This window comes from Pantherophis guttatus, chromosome 12, assembly GCF_059756535.1.
Source record: "Pantherophis guttatus breed Tessera chromosome 12, ASM5975653v1, whole genome shotgun sequence".
Lineage (NCBI taxonomy): Eukaryota > Metazoa > Chordata > Lepidosauria > Squamata > Colubridae > Pantherophis > Pantherophis guttatus.
The window spans coordinates 10,470,406-10,488,745 of NC_142074.1; the positions used below are offsets into that span (position 1 = coordinate 10,470,406).

The 18,340-nt window shown below is 43.3% G+C and overlaps 1 protein-coding gene across 1 annotated transcript; it reads left to right on the forward strand.

The window, feature by feature from the left end:
* Positions 1–4,600: 4,600 nt before the first annotated feature.
* On the forward strand, positions 4,601–18,127 carry LOC117675900 (putative G protein-coupled receptor 174). Its single transcript, XM_034434960.2, has 2 exons — positions 4,601–4,671; positions 16,253–18,127. The coding sequence occupies exon 2, from the start codon at positions 16,841–16,843 to the stop codon at positions 17,831–17,833; it is 993 nt and encodes a 330-aa protein (XP_034290851.1). The 5' UTR covers positions 4,601–4,671; positions 16,253–16,840; the 3' UTR covers positions 17,834–18,127.
* The last annotated feature ends 213 nt before the right edge of the window (positions 18,128–18,340 follow it).

Below are 18,340 nucleotides of genomic sequence, written 5' to 3' on the forward strand. Positions count from 1 at the left end.
GTAAAATGTGTTACTACCGGTTCTGTGGGCGTGGCTTGGTGTGTGTGGGGGTAATGTGACTGGGTGGGCATGGCCAACTTTTTTTTTTTAAACTTTTCAAAGCATTTTTTCTAATGCTTTGAAAAGCCTCTGCTGATCAGGCAACTCAGCTGGGATCGTCAGAGAGGCTTTTTAAAAAATGCCTCTCTGAGATCAGGCAACTCAGCTGGGATCGTCAGAGACTTTTCAAAGCATTTTTTTTACCACCTCTTCGGCCAAGAGGTTGCAGGAAAAAAAATGCTTTGAAAAGCCTCTGACGATCCCAGCTGAGCCGCGCGATCATCAGAGGCTTTTTTTTTTTAATTTTTAAAAGCATTTTTTCCGTCAGAAGAGGTTGTAGAAAAAATGCTTTTAAAAGTAAAAAAAAAAAGCCTCTGATGATCGGGCGGCTCAGCTGGGCATGAGGGGGGGGTGCAGGGATTTTAACTACCAGTTCTCCGAACCACCCACCGCCATCGCTACCGGATCAGGTGATCCAGTCCGAACTGGGAGCATTTCACCCCTGGTTTGTCCTTTTTATAATCCTCTACACCGCCATCTATCATTGCCATAGTTAAAGCCAGTCCTTGGCCTCACTCTTTGATCCAAAACTGGGCAACTTTTACAAGTTCTTTCAGGAATGAGAGCAAAAAATATTTCAATCTGTGGGAGAGGAGTGAAACAAGCAGATTTCATCAGCCAATGAGAGGACTTTCATTTCTTCAACCTGGGGTTGATTTCCTGCCACATTTTTGGTGCTAAAGCAGGATACACCCATATCTTTTTCCCTCCGAGAGACTCCTCTTCATTCATTGCATCATAACATGTAGGCATATTCTGCCACCCCAACACAGGGTCTGCTTGGGTGGGGGGTTGGAGTAGATGACCCACAAGGTCCCTTCCAACTCTGTTAATCTGTTAATCTACTACCAAGATGGTAGCAATCGCCACATATATTGCATAGGGTGGACAAGAAGATTTGTTTTTTTTTTTTTAAAAAATGTAATTGCAAAGTAACTGATGATGTGTTCCTTAGAAAGTATACAGCACAATCTCAGTCCCGGCAAACCTCTTTAATTCATACGGCTGTGAATTATTGTCATTCCCAGTCTGAAAGGCTTCTCAGACAGTTTTTCAGGGGAGTGTTTACAAACACCCAACTTATCTCCCTTGGAATGCTGCCACATGCAAGACAAGGCCAAATTTAGCACAGAGTCAAACAGAACTTTTCCAAAGCTTTTAGCGACCAGATGAACTAATTGCTTCCTGCAAAAGCTCACGTCCCGTTCGCTTCTCTTTTATGTCTTATGGGAGGGGCCAATCATCTCCAAGCCTTACTCCCAAGTCGACCCTGTTTCCTTAATTGTTCCTGTCTTCTGGCAGCTCTGCGCATGCGCACACTGGGAACAGGCTCCCGCTGTTCTTCTGCCTCGCTGATGTCAGACTCCGGAGACTCCGGAGGCAGCAAAGAACTATCAGATGGCCTTGGCTCCCTCTCTGCCTGATTCAGAGCCCTCGTCCGAGCCTTCCCCAGACTCCAGGACTGGCCCACATTCCTCCCCAACTTCCACACTGTCTGAATCTGCTGCCAGCTCTGCTGGTCACTGGCGGGCCACAACATGATGTTACCTTGGTGGATCATGAAACATCTGCAAAAAAACGAATATGTTCAAAAGGCACCAAGGACCCACTGTTCTTCTCCTCCTCCTCCTCTTTCTCCCCCTTCCCTCCCCCTCCCCCCTCCTTTTCTCCTATAAATTGTGAGTGTGGTTGAAATGAGCCACATAACTTTGCTCCTGAATTTCTGCAGAATTCAATCCAAGGTCCCTGTTGATGGGGAATTGTCCAGCTCTGATGTCAGCCAGTTTGGAGAAGAGGAACAAAAGCCAGCCTTTGAGCGCTTCATGGCTGCAAGATATCAGGATTTTCAAACTGGTTAGAAGAAATCTCCTCATGCCAATGAGTTAAAAGCTGCTTTTCCATCTCAGGATTCTCATTAAGGGGCATTAAAGTGATCACCAGGCACCAACTGGCAAGAATGAAGAAAAGCCCTAACAGGCTCAGTTAGATGAGGTCCTGGAAGCCTTCTGAGTTCATCTCAAAGCATTAAAAGTCTTGACCTTACCCGGAAATTGCTGTTTTAAAAATAGATTTAGAAAGTGTAATTTGCCATGAAAGAATTGCAGTGCAGATACCGTATTTTTCGGACTATAAGACGCACCTAAATTTAGAAGCGGAAATCAACAAAAAAAAGTTTTTGGCCTCCGTGCACCCCATTTTCAAGCCTTTTTTTGGCCTTTTCCGACCTTTTTCCAGCCCATTTTCAAGGCTTTTTTTGGCCTTTTCCAACCTTTTTCCAGCCCATTTTCAAGGCTTTGAACGGCCAGTTTTCTAGGCTTTTTTCGGCCCATTTTTTCAGCTTTTTTGGCCTGTTATCGAGGCTTTTTTTGGCCCAATTTTGAGGCTTTTTTCAAGCTGTTTTTTCCCAAAAAAATTGGCCATTTTTTTTTCAGGCTTTGGCAATATTCGGTCTATAAGATGCAACAGATATTTTCACCCTTTTTTTGGTAGACAAAAAAGTGCATCTTTTGGTCCGAAAAATATGATAAGTCCTCGATTTATGACCACAATTGGGCTCCAAGTTTCCATTGCTAAGCATGAAGTCAGTTTTGTCCCACTTTACGACCTCACTCATCACCATTGTTAAATGAATCACTGCGGTTGTTAAATTAGCAATACTGTCATTAAGTGAATCTGGCTTCCCCGTTGACTTGGCTCATTCGAAGGTCGCAGACTGTGATCCTCATGGGATCTGGGACGCTGCAACCATCATAGATACGAGTCAGTTGCCAAGCATCTGAATTTTGATCACGTGATCATGGGGATGGTGCAACGGTCATAAGTGTGAAAAATGGTCGTAAGTCACTTTTTTCCAGTGTTGTTGTAACTTCGCACGGGCACTAAACAAACTGTTGTAAATTGAGGACTATTTGTAAGCAGTGCCCAGGCCAAAAAAACCACAGCCATATAGCTGAGTCAGAGATGATCTAACCCTATTTTAACGTTGCTACCATTCTATGCAAATCCAGGCATTATGGACGAATTTTTAATTGCTCAACTGTTTCCCAGCACAGTAAAGGTTTCCTGGTTCCTTTTTTTAACCCTACAAATCCATTTAGATGAGATGAAGATATCCCTATATTCAGTGGTGAAATCCTCTGTGGTTTGCTACCGCTGCCTGCAAATGCACATGCGCATACACAGTGCATGCCAAATGTGCACTTTGTGTGGAAGAAGGAAGCTTTCTAAGGTAAGTAGAACAGCAAGGTGGGGGGACAGCTGTGCTGCGCTGTTTAGATTCTCTAGAAAGCAGAATTTCCAACTTTCTAGCAAATATAAATTGCGCAGCACAGCTGATCGTCAGAAATACTGCTTCGGACCAACCGGTAGCTTTTTTTTTTTACTACCGGCACGCCCAAACCGGTGCGAACCGATAGGATTTCACCACTGCCTATATTGTTTATTTTAGTCAAAGTGAGGGCAAGCCAGCTCTTGGTCAGAAAGTTACATCGAGCAACTTCCCAGATTCTAAAAAGGTACCCTATACAGGTAGCCCTTGCTCATTTAGTCATCGTTCAAAGCTGCACCTTTTTTTTTAATGAACCCGTAATCACTTGCATTGGGGTGGGATCAGGGCAACTGAAAGGAGCTGAGTGTTTATTGGCCGGATGCCCTTCCTATCACCAATGCGGAGTTCACAGCAGATATATTCTCATTGTAACCAGAGAAAGAAATATGTGCTTCTATCTAGGATTGAACCCACAGCCTCCTGATTTTGAGGCGAGAGCTCCACCTCTAGGCCACCACACCACTCCATTGCCCAAAGCTGCAACAGCACTGAAAAAATGGACTTATGATCATTTTTCACATTGATAACCCTTAAGGTATCATTATGGTCATGTGATCAAAATTCAGACACTTTGCACCTAATATTGATGATGGTTGCAGCGTCCCTGGGATCATGTGATCCCCGTTTGCCACCATATGACAAGCAAAGTCAATGGAGAATCCAGATACACTTAACAACCATGTTACTAACTTAACTGCGGTGATTCACTGAACTACGGTGGAGAGAAAGGTCATAAAATGGAGCCAAACTCACTTAACAAATGTCTTGCTTAGTGATGGAAATTTGGCACTCAACTGTGGTCATAGGTCAAAGACTACATGAGTTTGCTGTTCTTCGTGGCATACGGGCTACGTCAATCAAGGACCCCCTGCTCTCTTCCTACCGTGAGATCAACCGTAAAGAGGAAAACAGTTGACTATATATAGATTCCACCACTATAACAGAACTGTGAATTTTGGGTGCCTTCTGCTTCATGCTCCTTACTGAAATTGGTCATCGCTCAGAATTAATCACACGGTGCACGTTGGAAAAAATATATCGCCTGGAGAACAACTTCAGAGGTTTACGAGTGACACCTTTAACTTCCGCGCTTCTTCGTCTCCTCTTTCGGTCCACGTGAAAAGAGGAGTTGCAGTTTTGCTTTCTGCAATAAGCAGAGGAGGAAACATGTACTGTAGCAGCAAACTGTTTCTCACACTGAGGATGTAAAGAATGTGCTCGAAACCAGGCGAGAAACGGTAAAGGTAGGACTCGTACTCTTTCGTTTTATGTAGTGGTTATGTATCTCGCAAGGTGTTTCTTGTAATTAGTTGGGAAGCTATTTGCTTAACCTCCGTTGGGTTTCCGTCAAAGCATCTTACATTTGCGAACGGAATTAAAATAAAATGAACGAGAGGAACAATTCATCCAGGAAGGTTTGGGGGAACAAACTCATGCTGGGAAGGTCTAAGATTTCACTACTGCAAAAATGCGTAAACTGTGATAGATTTAGACACCTCAAATAACTACGCGTGCCCCTCCATTTGGAAAAGAAAGAAAACAGTTAAATCTATTTGCAAGTATAATAGCATCTTTCCTATACAGTGTTCTGTTTCTGAAATTGCAGACAAAGGACTAGGATTCTTTCTTTCTTTCCCCCTTCCTTCCTTCCTTCCTTCCTTCCTTCCTTCCTTCCTTCCTTTCTTTCCGGAGAGATCAATAACTAAATTTATGACAGAGGGCAAGAAATGATTGAAGTAATATTATCGAATAGTTGCCATTTGTTTCCTTGCACCCTGAATATGCATATGCATATATTACTTTAAAAATATTTGTAAAGAGCTACCTGCAGACTGAACCCTCTTAAAGTAAATCTAAAAGTCAGTTTAATGTAGCAATTAGGGCATGAGGCTAGAATCCAGGAAAAATCTTAGGCACAAAGCCATCTTGGTGACCATGAGCCAGCCACTCTCTCACAGCCCTAGGAAGGAGGCAATGGCAAACCGTTTCTGAAAAAAAATGAAAAAGAAAATTACAAGGACTCAAGCTGGCAGGTTTTTTTTGAGAATCAGGCATTCCTGAATAGTAGAAAACAAAAACAGATCTATTTAAGTCAAAAGGACAGCTGAGATTTTATGAAATTAATGAATCTGCTTTAAGCCGTGATTAAATCTGGCTTAAATGCAAGGATTTCCTCCTTGATAAAAGAACTTAATTTTGGAAAAGAAATCATGTACTTGGAAAAAGATTGACTCACGGAAGATTTGCTTTGTTATACTTATTTGCAATTTTGCCATGGAATTATAAGGGGAAAGAACCCCATCTCTCCATTTTGAAGAAGTGGTTGCCTGGGTAATTTTTTTTTAATATTATAGTGACCACAATCTCAGTTCGGTTAGGAACCACACATTGAAAAACAAATGGATAGTTGTTGCTGTTGTTGTTAGTTGCGAAGTCGTGTCCGACCCATCGTCACCCCATTGACAATGTTCCTCCAGGCCTTCCTGTCCTCTCCCATCCTCTGGAGTCCAGTTAAGTTCACACTGACTGCTTCAGTGACTCCATCCAGCCACCTCGTTCTCTGCTGTCCCCTTCTTCTTTTGCCCTCAGTCCTTCCCAGCATTAGGCTCTTCTCCAGTGAGTCCTTCCTTCTCATTAGGTGGCCAAAGTATTTGAGTTTCATCTTCAGGATCTGGCCTTCTAAAGAGCAGTCAGGGTTGATCTCCTCTAGGACTGACCGGTTTGATCGCCTTGCAGTCCAAGGGACTCACAGGAGTCTTCTCCAGCACCAGAGTTCAAAGGCCTCCATTCTTTGATTGAGGAACTAGATAGAAGAGGCTTTAAATTTAAGCAAGAATTTGAGATGCATTTAATCAACATAATTGTCAAAAGAGAAACAAGACGTTTTTGTAATGTTTAAAATTGCTTCTTATACAGTAGTGACTTAACCCTATCTTCTTTCTTAACTGCATTTATAATTCATTTTCCACTAAGAAAAAAAACCCTTCATATATAACTCTCTAGCACTTCCGGCCACCTTTTATCCTCATAACAATTTAGTGATGTAAATAAGCTTGAGATCTGACCCTGAATGACCCAGTAATCAAAGTAACCAAAATAAGTTTGCAGAATAATGTACTGATAAAACCAGGGGCTTCTTTCCTTTGCTTTACTGCCAGAGTCACCAGGCAGATGTTTCTTTAATTATAGGGTAGTCTTCAACTTGCAACCACAATTGAGCCCAAAATTTCCATTGCTAACCGAGACAGTTGTTAAGTGACTTTTGCCCCATTTTAAGACCAAACCTAGAGTACGGCATCCAGTTTTGGTCACCACACTATAAAAAAGATGTTGAGACTCTAGAAAGAGTGCAGAGAAGAGCAACTAAGATAATTAGGGGCCTGGAGACTAAAACATAGGATGAACAGTTGCAGGAACTGGGTATGTCTAGTCTAGTGAAGAGAAGGACCAGGGGAGACATGAGAGCAGCCTTCCAATATATGAGGAGCTGCCACAGAGAGGAAGGGGTCAAGCTATTTTCCAAAGCACCTGAAGGCCAGACAAGGAATAATGGATGGAAACTGAACAAGGAGATATTCAACCTAGAAATAAGGAGGAACTTTCTGACAGTGAGAACAATCAACCAATGCTTGCCTTCAGAACTTGTGGGAGCTTCATCACTGGAAGTTTGGAAGAAGAGACTGGACTGCCATCTGTCAAAAATGGGGTAGGGTCTCCTGCTTGGTTGGGGGGTTGGACTAGATGACCTACAAGGTCCCTTCCAACTCTATTAATCTGTTATGACCTTTCTTGCCACCGTTCAATCACTGCAGTTATTAAGTTAGTAACACGGTTGTTAAGTGAGCTAAGGGGATCACATGACCTGGGGACACTGCAACCATCATAAATATGAACCAGTGGTCAAGCATCTGAATTTTGATCATGGAGATGCTGCAAATGTCATAATTGTGAAAAGCAGTCATAAGTCACTATTTTAAGTGCTATTATAATTTCAAATGGTCACTAAATGAATGGTCATAACTTCTGGACTACCTGTATGGTAGATCAGGTAAAGGCAGCATTTCTCAGTCTTGGTCACCTTAAGATGGGAGGATTTAATGACTTAAAAACTCACATAAAGTGCTGGATTTAACCTGTGAAAGCCTTTATAACTTGGGTCACAAGCAGTGGTGGGATTCAAATAATTTACCAACTGGTTCTCTGCCCGAATGATCAGCTGGATTGGTGTGGCTCGGTGGTCATGTGACCATGTGGGCATGGCCAACTCAACGTCACTCATGTCGCTGGGCACTTCGCCTTAGCTGTTACAATGTAATAAGGGTTAATCAGAGAGGCAGTTTCGGTAAGCAGGGCAATAAAGATTAGGCTAGAAACACCACCAGAATCTTTCCTTCCTGCCTTCCTTACAGGATTAGCCCTGTAAAGTGGAAAAAAACAAAATAAGATTTCTTCCAACAACCGGTTCTCCCAAATAGGTGCGAACTGGCTGAATCCCACCACTGGTCACAGGTAACTCTATATGTCTCCTCCATGTATGGTTGGCCGATCTCATTGTTCCTTCATCCCAGAAAAGAGAACTTAAAGTCCTCTCCACTCAAGACATGGGTGAAAGGTAGAGCAATCTTTCTTTTGTAGTCACTCTTTCCTTCTGGAGTCATTTTTTCCCCCAAGAGGTTAAACTTGTCCTTGTCCTCTTGACTTTAAGAAAAAAGGATCAAAATAGTTTTGCTCAATAGAGTCTTTGAAACAAGATGAAGTGATGGAATAGTTACCCGTGGGGAGTGTGTCATTGTCTGGTTTTCAGTTGTATTTGTGGAAACCTGTGGGAGTTGTGCTGAAAGGCAGAGGTGTGCAGACACCATGAAATGAATAAATAAACCTAGAACTTTGTTATAGCTGATCCAATCCCAGCCAAGACAACCTACAGCATGTTCTCAGTATTCACAATATGTCTATCAGCCCCAAAAGACAAACTAATAATAGTAAGAGTAACAGAGTTGGAAGGGACCTTGGAGGTCATCTAGTCCAACCCCCTGCTCACACAGGAGACCTGTACTAGGGATTTGAACCGCCGAACTGCTGACCTTTCTGATCGACAAGCTCAGTGTGTCTTAGCCACTGAGCCACCTAGTCAGGCGCTAATGTCAACTAATGTCAGCTTATGGAGTCTTTTGCCTAACATTTGCCAATCTCCTTGGACCAATCAAGAAAAGACACTTTTCTTTTCCTGCCAAACTCTTCCAGTCAATTTGCTTTTATTATAATGAGCACAATATCAATATCTATTTGGCAAAAGAGGCTTAGACAAAATGTGGCAGGATATTCCAGAGCTTTTCTAATAAAAGGTCTTTAATTCCCAATAGCCAACAAGTGAAAGTTTAACCTCTGCCCTTTAAATAGGAGGAAGATGGGAGTGGAATAGGAAGAGTAAGTTAGGTATCGGAGGAAAGCTGTTATAACATGCATCATATAAAATAAACAAAAAAAAATTGATGGTTTTTGTAATCGCCGCTGGATTTTCCATTGCTCTGGATCTAAAATGCACGCAACATTTTTTTTAACTTGAGGCAGTACTGAGATTTCTATCTTGATAGGTTAACTACACCATTTTGTTCATATTTCTCAGACTCATGAAGTCAACAGCTAGGTAACTATGTTAGCTAGACAGTGTTTCTCAACCTTGGAAGCTTGAAGATGGGTGGACTTCAACTCCCAGAATCCCCCAGCCAGCAGCGGGTTGAGAAGGTTGAGAAACACTGAGCTAGAAGGTTAAATTCTCCAACGGAATGAGAATCTTTGTAGCTCAAGTTTGAACTATGGAATCCTTGATGCTCATTGAGTTGGATTGTTGGCTGGCAGATGTTTCATTCCCTGACTAGATAACATCATCAGATGTTCCACAAGATTAAGTTCTTTATACCCAACAGCTCTTTTCCAGTGTTCTAGAGAGGAAGGGGATTAACATGATGAGGTGGTGGCCATCCCTAATCTATGTTTAGGGGCACCAAAAGAATCAAATGAGCTGGCCTCACACAAACACCAAACCATGAACAAGTAACCAAGTTCAGAGCCACCCCACTGAACATGCTGTGGAAAGGCAGCTGCTGTCTTTGAAATTTCCCTGGTTAAGCATGCTGGGAAATGTCACGTTCAAATCTATGGGAAACCATGAAGCTTACTTGTTGTTAGCCTTCAAGGTGGATCATGTCAGGAAATACCACAAAAGTTAGAAGACGGTTACCCTATTGTTCTAGGGTTTGTTGTTGTTAGTTGCAAAGTCATGTCTGACCCATCGCGACCCAATGGACAACATTCCTCCAAGCCTTCCTGTCCTCTACCATCCTCTGGAATCCATTTAAGCTCACACCTACTGCTTCAGTGACTCGATCCAGCCACCTCATTCTCTGTCGTCCTCTTCTTCTTTTGCCCTCACTCTTTCCCAGCATTAGGCTCTTCTCTAGTGAGTCCTTCCTTCTCATTAGGTGGCCAAAGTATTTGAGTTTCATCTTCAGGATCTGGCCTTCTAAAGAGCAGTCAGGGTTGATCTCCTCTTGGACTGACCAGTTTGATCGCCTTGCAGTCCAGGGTATAATAATCTAATCTACAAAAAGGATATACTACCACAGTATATTACAAAAAAGATGTTGAAACCTTGGAAGAAGTTCAGAGAAGAGTAACTACGATGATCAAAGGCCTGGAGACTAAACTATATGAATAATGGTTGCTGATTTTGGGTCTGGCTAGTCTAAAGAAAAGAAGAATTAGGGTTAATTCTTGCATGATTGCAGTAGTCCAGTACTTGTGGGGCTACCACAAAGAAGAGGGGGTCAAATTATTCTCCAAAGCACCAGAGGGCAGGACAAGAAACAATGGTTGGAAACTAATCAAGGAGAGAAGCAACCTGGAATTGAGGAGAAATTTCCTAACAGTGAGGACAATTAACCAGCAGAACAGCTTGCCTCCAGAAATCATGGCTGCTCCATCACTGGAGGTTTTTAAGAAGAGACTGGACAGTCACTTATCTGAAATGGTATAGGTTCTCCTGCTTCAGCAGGAGGCTGGACTAGAAGGCCTCCAAGTTCCCTTCCAGCCAGGGGTGGTATTCACTTACCTTCTCTACCAGTTCGTAAATGGGAGCGTGCGGGCGCGGTCCCTTCGCTCGCATGTGCCACCTCCGTGCATACGCAGGACCTTCTGCACATGTGCAAACGGGACGTGATGACATCTGGGTGGGTGAGCGGAACCTCCCGCAGCCTAAGAATCTTGGAAGCCCGCTAAATTTTCTATGCTAAATAGAATCGAGGCTTAGATGGCTGTGATTTTTGCTCGTGCCCCTTTTTTGACTAAGTTGTCATTTCCCCCTTATCAGCTCATCCATTTGCATTCCTTTTTCACTTGGTGACGTTAATCCAGTCATTAGCAGGCCTGTTATGAAGATAGAATGATGAAGGGAGTGCAGAATAATGATGATGTCAAGTTTCTGAAAGATGCCCCTATGACCCTGTCTCTCCCCTCCTCTCTGGCCATGTCATAAATCATATTCTCCAATTAACCACTTTGGCTGGCTGTGAAACCTAACACCCTCCTTCAGATTGCGGTCAGAAAGAATGTATGGAATTCACTTCAGTTCTCTCTCCCTCCTGCTCATGGCAACTTGAAAGCTTTGCAAGTTGACAGGTGATCTATATACTGCTAAAACTCTCCTTGACATCACCTTTAACTGGGAAAAACAGCGCATTATAGGGTTACCATTTTTGAACCAAGGTACCTCAAATGAGCTTATTTACAGAATGGGTCCAAAACCCAGGACCCATGACTCTCTAAAGAATGACAGTTGGCTGCTTCAGTGCTACTGGCTACTGCTACATTGCCACTACAGTCATATAATCTCCATTTCAGAGAGCCATGGTGGTGAAGTGGTTAGAATGCAGTACTGCAGGCTACTTCTGCTGACTGCCGATTGCCGGCAGTTCGGCAGTTTGATTCTCACCAGGCTCAAGGTTGACTCAGCCTTCCATCCTTCCGAGGTGGGTAAAATGAGGACCCAGATTGTTGGGGGCCATATGTTGACTCCGTAAACTGTTTAGAGAGGGATGTCAAGCACTGCGAAGTGGTATATAAGTCTAAGTGCTATTGCTATTTCAACATTCTATGACAGTTTCCCAGCCAATCTCGCAATGCCTTTCTCCATCCTCAGCCCAGCGGCAGCAGCTTATGGTTCTTGTTTTGGCATTATGTATGGTATAATAACAAGTCTCTAGATTTTCTTAACCTATGTTTAGTGTGTTTTGCAAATGATGTGAATATAGTTGATGTGTATAATATTGTGCGCCTGGGGACGGTGATGTGACAAAGCAGCAGAAAGATTACACCCCAATTTTTTTACACTTTAAATTATAGACTCGTAGATGCTAAGTATAATGCAGTGGGGTATAATCTTTCTGCTGCTTTATATTGTTCCTACCAGTTGAGTTCTAGGACATACTCCTTATGCCAGCTTTCTTCATGCCGAGTCGCTCCAACTGTGTGAGACCATATTTTCAGACCTGTCAACTAGCTGTTAGCAGCATGTTTGAAAGGCATATTATGGAGGGTAGTGATTTAGTAGGATAATATGAGATATAGCATCTCGCATTTTAATTAATCATTGAAAAACCTTCAGAGGGGGAATCAAATCTTGGCTATTTATATAACTGAGGACTTTACTGTGGCTCGGCTGACTGTGACGGAAAGTTTGGAAGGGCCATCGGCTTAATGTTTTTCCTCAAACCACTGAACATTAAGTAATGGTCTTCATCTATCACAATCAAAGCCACCTGAAAGGTAGAGATTTAGAAGCTTTTTGTGACTAATGGCACTGGAATACACTGCTAAAGACTTGATAGATTATGTATTCTGACTCATACCATAAAGCAGAGTAAGAAATACAAGGTACAGGTTCAGCCTGTACATCAGGAGTGTCAAACTCAAGGCCTGGGGGTCAGATCTGGCCCGTGGGGTACTTAGATCTGGCCTGCGGAGCCTCCCTGGAAAACAGTGAAGGACCAGCCCAGCAAAAATGCTGGTGCTTCTGCCAGCGAAAATGGGCTCCCGAGCTCCATTTTTGGCTACCCCGGCCTCCTGCAAACCTCTGCCATCAAAAATGGAGCTCCGGAGGCCCGCAGTACTTCTGCCAGCAAAAACAGGCTCCCGAGCTCTGTTTTCGGCTGTCCCAGCCTCCTGCAACCCATTTTCATTGGCAGAGGGTTGCAGGAGGTCAGGGCAGCTGAAAACGGTGCTCAGGAGCCTGTTTTCGCTGGCAGAGCGCTTGGGCCACCACAGACATCCCTGACATGAGTGACATTGAGCTGGCCACGCCCACCCTGGTCACACCCACCCCAGTCCTTGGAGGTCAAACACAACCCTGATGCGGCACTCAATGAAATTGAGTTCAACACCCCTGCTGTACATGATTGATTGATGAGCTATTGGGTGACTTTCCCTGAAGTTCTATCACAATCCCAGAAGATACGTTTCTGTTATGGAAGTTGTACTTTCGTTCAACTTTCAGAGGGAACAGCCTGCCCCTAATCAAATATAATGATGTCTAATAACATCATTGGGGAGGGAAGGAATTCTCAAATAACACAATGAAATGACTTTACTTCTCCTCAATAAATCTACGATCTATTAGTTTCCAAGTATGACTGTAACTTTGTTGCTTGTATCCTTACGATTTATATTGATAATGTTTCCTGATTGCTTATTTGTACCCTATGACTATCATTAAGGGTTGTACCTTATGAACGTATCTTTTCTTTTATGTACACTGAGAGCATATGCACCAAAGACAAATTCCTTGTGTGTCCAATCACACTTGGCCAATAAAGAATTCTATTCTACTCTACTCTACTCTACTCTACTCTACTCTACTCTACTCTACTCTACTCTACTCTACTCTACTCTACTCTTATTCTTATTCTTATTCTTATTCTATTCAGGTAGATGTACAACAGCCTTCCAACAAATAGAGGAAAAGCAATCCAACTAGCTAGGCAGCACAAAACAATTAAGAAATGGTGGTTTTACTATTAAACCTACTATAAGGGACCTAATGGAAACAGAGGAGTGCATCTTTTGCAAATTTGCTAAATCAATTTGTTGATGTACCATCAGGGACTTAGAGAAATAGAATCAGGAAAAGAAATCATCTGCTTTAGAGCAGACAACTCTCTAAATGCAGCTGGACTGGCTTAGCATTCTTGAAAGAGTGAAATAAGATCCACTTGCCTATAAAAACCCTTACATCTCAAATCTAAAAGGATCTAACTATTCTTTTATACTATTACATGATGATGATGACAGTGATGTATTTTGACCAAGAGGAATGGAAGCTGCAGGAGACAGTTTTAGAAGGGGACATGAGTACCTACTTTTTTGGGGGGGGGGGTCAAGGACCTCATGTGTCATCATTCAAATGGCAAGTATTCTACAATCTGTGCCAGTCACAATGCACAGGCTATTATCATGGTTTGTATTGGACGCTTTTAGAATCATAGGGCTGGAAGGAACCTTGAGGTCTTCTAGTCCAACCTCCTGCCCAAGGCAGGAGTCCTTATACTATCCCAGGACAAATGGTTCTCCAATCTTTTCTTAAAAACCTCCATCCAGGGGATGGAGCAGCCAGAACTCCAGAAGGCAAACTCTTCCATTGATTAATCGTTCTCACTGTCAAGAAATTCCTCCTTTTTCCAAGTTGGTTACAGGGGTGGGCTTCAAAAATTTTAGCAAGGGGTTTTCTGCCCGATTGCTGGGTGGGCCTGGCCATGGTGGGCGTGGCCTAGTCAGCCTCCTGCACCACAACGAGTGTATGTGTGTGTGTGTGGGGGGGTTTGCCCTCCCTGGGCTCTGGAAGCCCTCTGGAGGCCGGAAATGTTTTTCGCCCTCCCTGAGCCTCCACGTGCACCCTGCACTTACCTGCATCCAAAACGGACCGCGTGGGGACTCCTGGGAGGGGCAGGGTGGGGTGGGCGGGGCCAGCCAGGAGTGGGATTTGCGGGTTCTTCGAACTGCACAGAATCTTAGCTAGAGGTTCTCCCGAACCCCTGTGAACCTCCAGCAGCCCACCCCTGATAGGTTCTCTCTTTAACAAGCTTCCATCCATTTCTTCTTGACCTACCTTCAGGTGCTTTGGAGAGTAAATTGAGTTCTTCTTTCCTGTTGCATGCCTTCAAATTTTGGAAGATTGCTATCATGTCTTCCCCAGCCTTCTCTTTATGAAGCTAAAGATACCAAGTTCTCTTAGCCATTCATCATAAGATTTAGCCATCATCTTTATCGTTCTTCTCATCGCTCTCTCTAGGGTCTCAGCATCTTTTTTTGCATGGCAGTGATCAGAACTGCAATATTCTAAATGTGGCTTAGAGCAATAGGGAGCAGTACAGGGGTGAAATGCTCCCGGTTCGGACCGGATTGCCCGATCTGGTAGTGATGGAGGCGGGTGGTTCAGAGAACCAGTAGCAAAAATTCCTGCCCACCCCCCGTGCCCAGCTGAGCCGCGCAATCATCAGAGGCTTTTTTTTTTTAATTTTTAAAAGCATTTTTTCTACAACCTCTTTGGCCGAAAAATTGCTTTTAAAAGTAAAAAATAAAAAAGCCTCTGATGATCGCACGGCTCAGCTAAGATCGTCAGAGGCTTTTAAAAGCATTTTTTCTACAACCTCTTCAGCCGAAGAGGTTGCAGAAAAAATGCTTTTAAAAGCCTCTGACTATCCCAGCTGAGTTGCCTGATCAGCCGAAGAGGTTATAGAAAAAATGGTTTTAAAAGTAAATTAAAAAATTTTAAAAAATTGGCCACGCCCACTCAGTCACCTTACCCCCTACCAAGCCACGCCCACAGAACCGGTAGTAACAAAGTTTACATTTCACCACTGGAGCAGTACTATCATTTCTTGTAATCTTGATGCTAAAGCAGGGGTCAGCAACCCGCAGCTATGGAGCTGCATGTGGCTCTTTCATCTCTCTGCTGCGGCTCCCTGTTGCTGATGGGCTCCACAATTGATAGGGCTTTCGGTTAGGACAGGTAGAGGAAAAAGGATGCCACGCTAGGAGGAGACTATGATGTGGAACCGGACTTCCAATTGACTCCAGAATTGAATGGGGGCTTCCAGTTAGGACCTTTGTGGCTCTTTGAGTGTTTAAGGTTGCTGACCCCTGTGCTCGGTGGTGCAGTGGTTATAGTGCAGAACTGCAGGCTACTTCTGCTGACTGCCAGCTGACTGCAATTTTGCAGTTCAAATCCCATCAGGCTCAAGGTTGACTCAGCCTTCCATCCTTCCGAGGTGGGTAAAATGAGGACCCAGATTGTTGGGGGCAATAGGCTGACTCTGTAAACCACTTAGAGAGGGCTGTGAAGCCCTGTAAAGTGGTATATAAATCTAAGTGCTGGTACTATTGCTATCCCTCTGCTGATGCAGCTTAAGAGTGTGTTGGCCACTGTTGGGTCATACTTAAGTGGTTGTCCACTAGGACATCTACCGTAGATTCTTTTCAAAGAGGGGACATCCCAAACAATCCCAATCTGAATAGAAGCAGCTTTATTTTCTCACCTTGCTTTCTGAAGCTGACAGATAGAATGTCTTCTGAGGAAGGCGAGGTTGGGATGGGAGGCCAAGTAGTCATTGGTGTAAGCTCTGCCAAAGAAGAGGAGGACCTTGGGGTTACAACTTTCTCTGATGTATCTAAGAGAGGTGAGATGTGTCGGTTGATGGAACCTCTAACCAAGCCAGCTTTGAGATGCTTTTCATTGAATAGGACCATATAAACTCTTATTTGTATTTTCTTCAGTTGCAGGTGTTCCAATTTTGCTGTATTGCAGAATAACAGCGATAAAAGTCCTTTTTGGTATGACAGTTGAAAAGGAACAGAAAAGGAACAGGTGGTGGCTGTGATGTCTCAGATGATACCTGGTTCTCCTTGCCTCTTGTCCACAACGTACGTTTGGGATTTATTTGTCGAGACAATTCTCATTTGAGAGTGAGGACTCAAGACTCTGTGATAAAGCTTCTTCCAAAATCAACCGGATGCCATAATCAAACAAGCTTATTTTAGACAAAACTCAACACAATGAAGAAAGCTAAAGGAGGATCCAAAGATGAGCATACAGGAATCAGAGAAGCAAAAAGATCCTAAATATTCTGTTTTTTTAAAAAAAATTCCTACAAAGAAAGTGCAGCAAAATTTGCACTTTGCAAGCTTGCAAAAGAAAAGATGATGCAACAAAACCAGGCGATATTCGGATTTCACATACGCAGTGCCTCAGCTCAGGTTACAGCCTTTTCACATCCTTCCCCTGAGAATTCAAGATAGCAACAATTTTACATAATATCCTTACCGTTCTCCTACCTAGCCACTCCATACTTCCCAAGGAAAATCATGGCAGCCAATGACTCCAACCATAATGAAGAGGAGTTCTTGAAACATTTCTACGCCATCATGTACACCATCATCCTGGTTCCTGGGCTGATTGGGAATGTTTTGGCTCTTTGGGTCTTCTATGGATACATGAAGGAAACTAAACGGGCCGTGATTTTTATGATCAATCTCGCCATTGCAGACTTGGCCCAAGTTTTATCTCTGCCACTAAGGATTTTTTATTATCTGTCTAAAAGTTGGCACCTGGGGAAGGAACTTTGCATGTTTTGCTTCTATCTCAAGTATGTCAACATGTATGCAAGCATTTACTTCTTGGTTTGCATCAGTGTGAGGAGATTCCAGTTCCTGATGCACCCTCTGAAGTTCAGTGACTGCAAGCGCATCTACGACATGTACATCTGCCTTATTGGATGGGTTGTAGTTTGCCTTGGCTGCTTACCCTTCCCCCTTCTGCGTCTTACCCCCAACAAGACCGGTGCCAACAATAAATGCTTTGCGGACCTGCCCTTGAAGACTGCAGATGAACCTATCTCAATAGCAATGATGTCCCTAGGTGAGCTGGTTGGCTTTGTAACCCCTCTGTTGATCATCCTGTATTGTTCCTGGAAGACCATCTTATCTCTCCAAGAGAAGAATTCTGTTTCCCAAGATCTTGGGGAGAAACAGAAAGCCTTAAAGATGATCCTGACTTGTGCCATTGTCTTTTTGATTTGCTTTGGTCCTTATCACATCAGCTTCCCTTTGAATTACTTGGTCAAGTCCCAAAAGATAGAAGATTCTTATGCCCGGAAGGTTATTTTGGTCTTCCACGCGATTGCCTTGTGTCTTGCCAGTTTAAATTCATGTCTCGACCCTATAATTTATTACTTTACTACCGATGAGTTTCGAAGGCGGCTTTCAAGGCAAGATTTACAGGACAGTGTTCAATTTCATAACATGCACTGTGGACGTGCAAAGGATCCATCCGAAATAAGTATTGTTGAAGCTGAGTGATTGAGAGGAAATTCATATTACGGGTGGAGTGGGGTTGATAACACCTATATGTGATGCCATAATAACTTGGGGGGCGGGGGGCAGATTTACCACTTATTTTAAACATTTCACTAGAGTACTCTTCCAGGTACAATTGGCCCATATAGCAAGCATGGGGATAAAACTCAAAATAATGCTGTCTTCTTTAGTTTAACACAGAATAGAGAGAAACCTGGATAGACTTTCAACATTCTGATATATCCTACAATAAAGTAGGATTCTAGGAATCCTTGCTATGTCTGTTCCTCAACTTAGACCAGGGGTCTCCAACCTTGGCAACTTTAAAACTTGTGGACTTCAAACTCCCAGAGTTCCTCAGCCAGCTGGCTGAGGAATTCTGGGAGTTGAAGTTCACAAGTCTATCTATCTCAGTGTTTCTCAACCTTGACAGCTTGAAGATGCGTGGACTTCAACCCAGAGGTGAAATTCTCCCGGTTCGGACCAGATCGCTCAATCCAGTAGCGATGG

Coding starts and splice junctions, on each gene's coding strand:
- LOC117675900 (XM_034434960.2), top strand. CDS start 16,841: ATGGCAGCCAATGACTCCAACCATAATGAAGAGGAGTTCTTGAAACAT.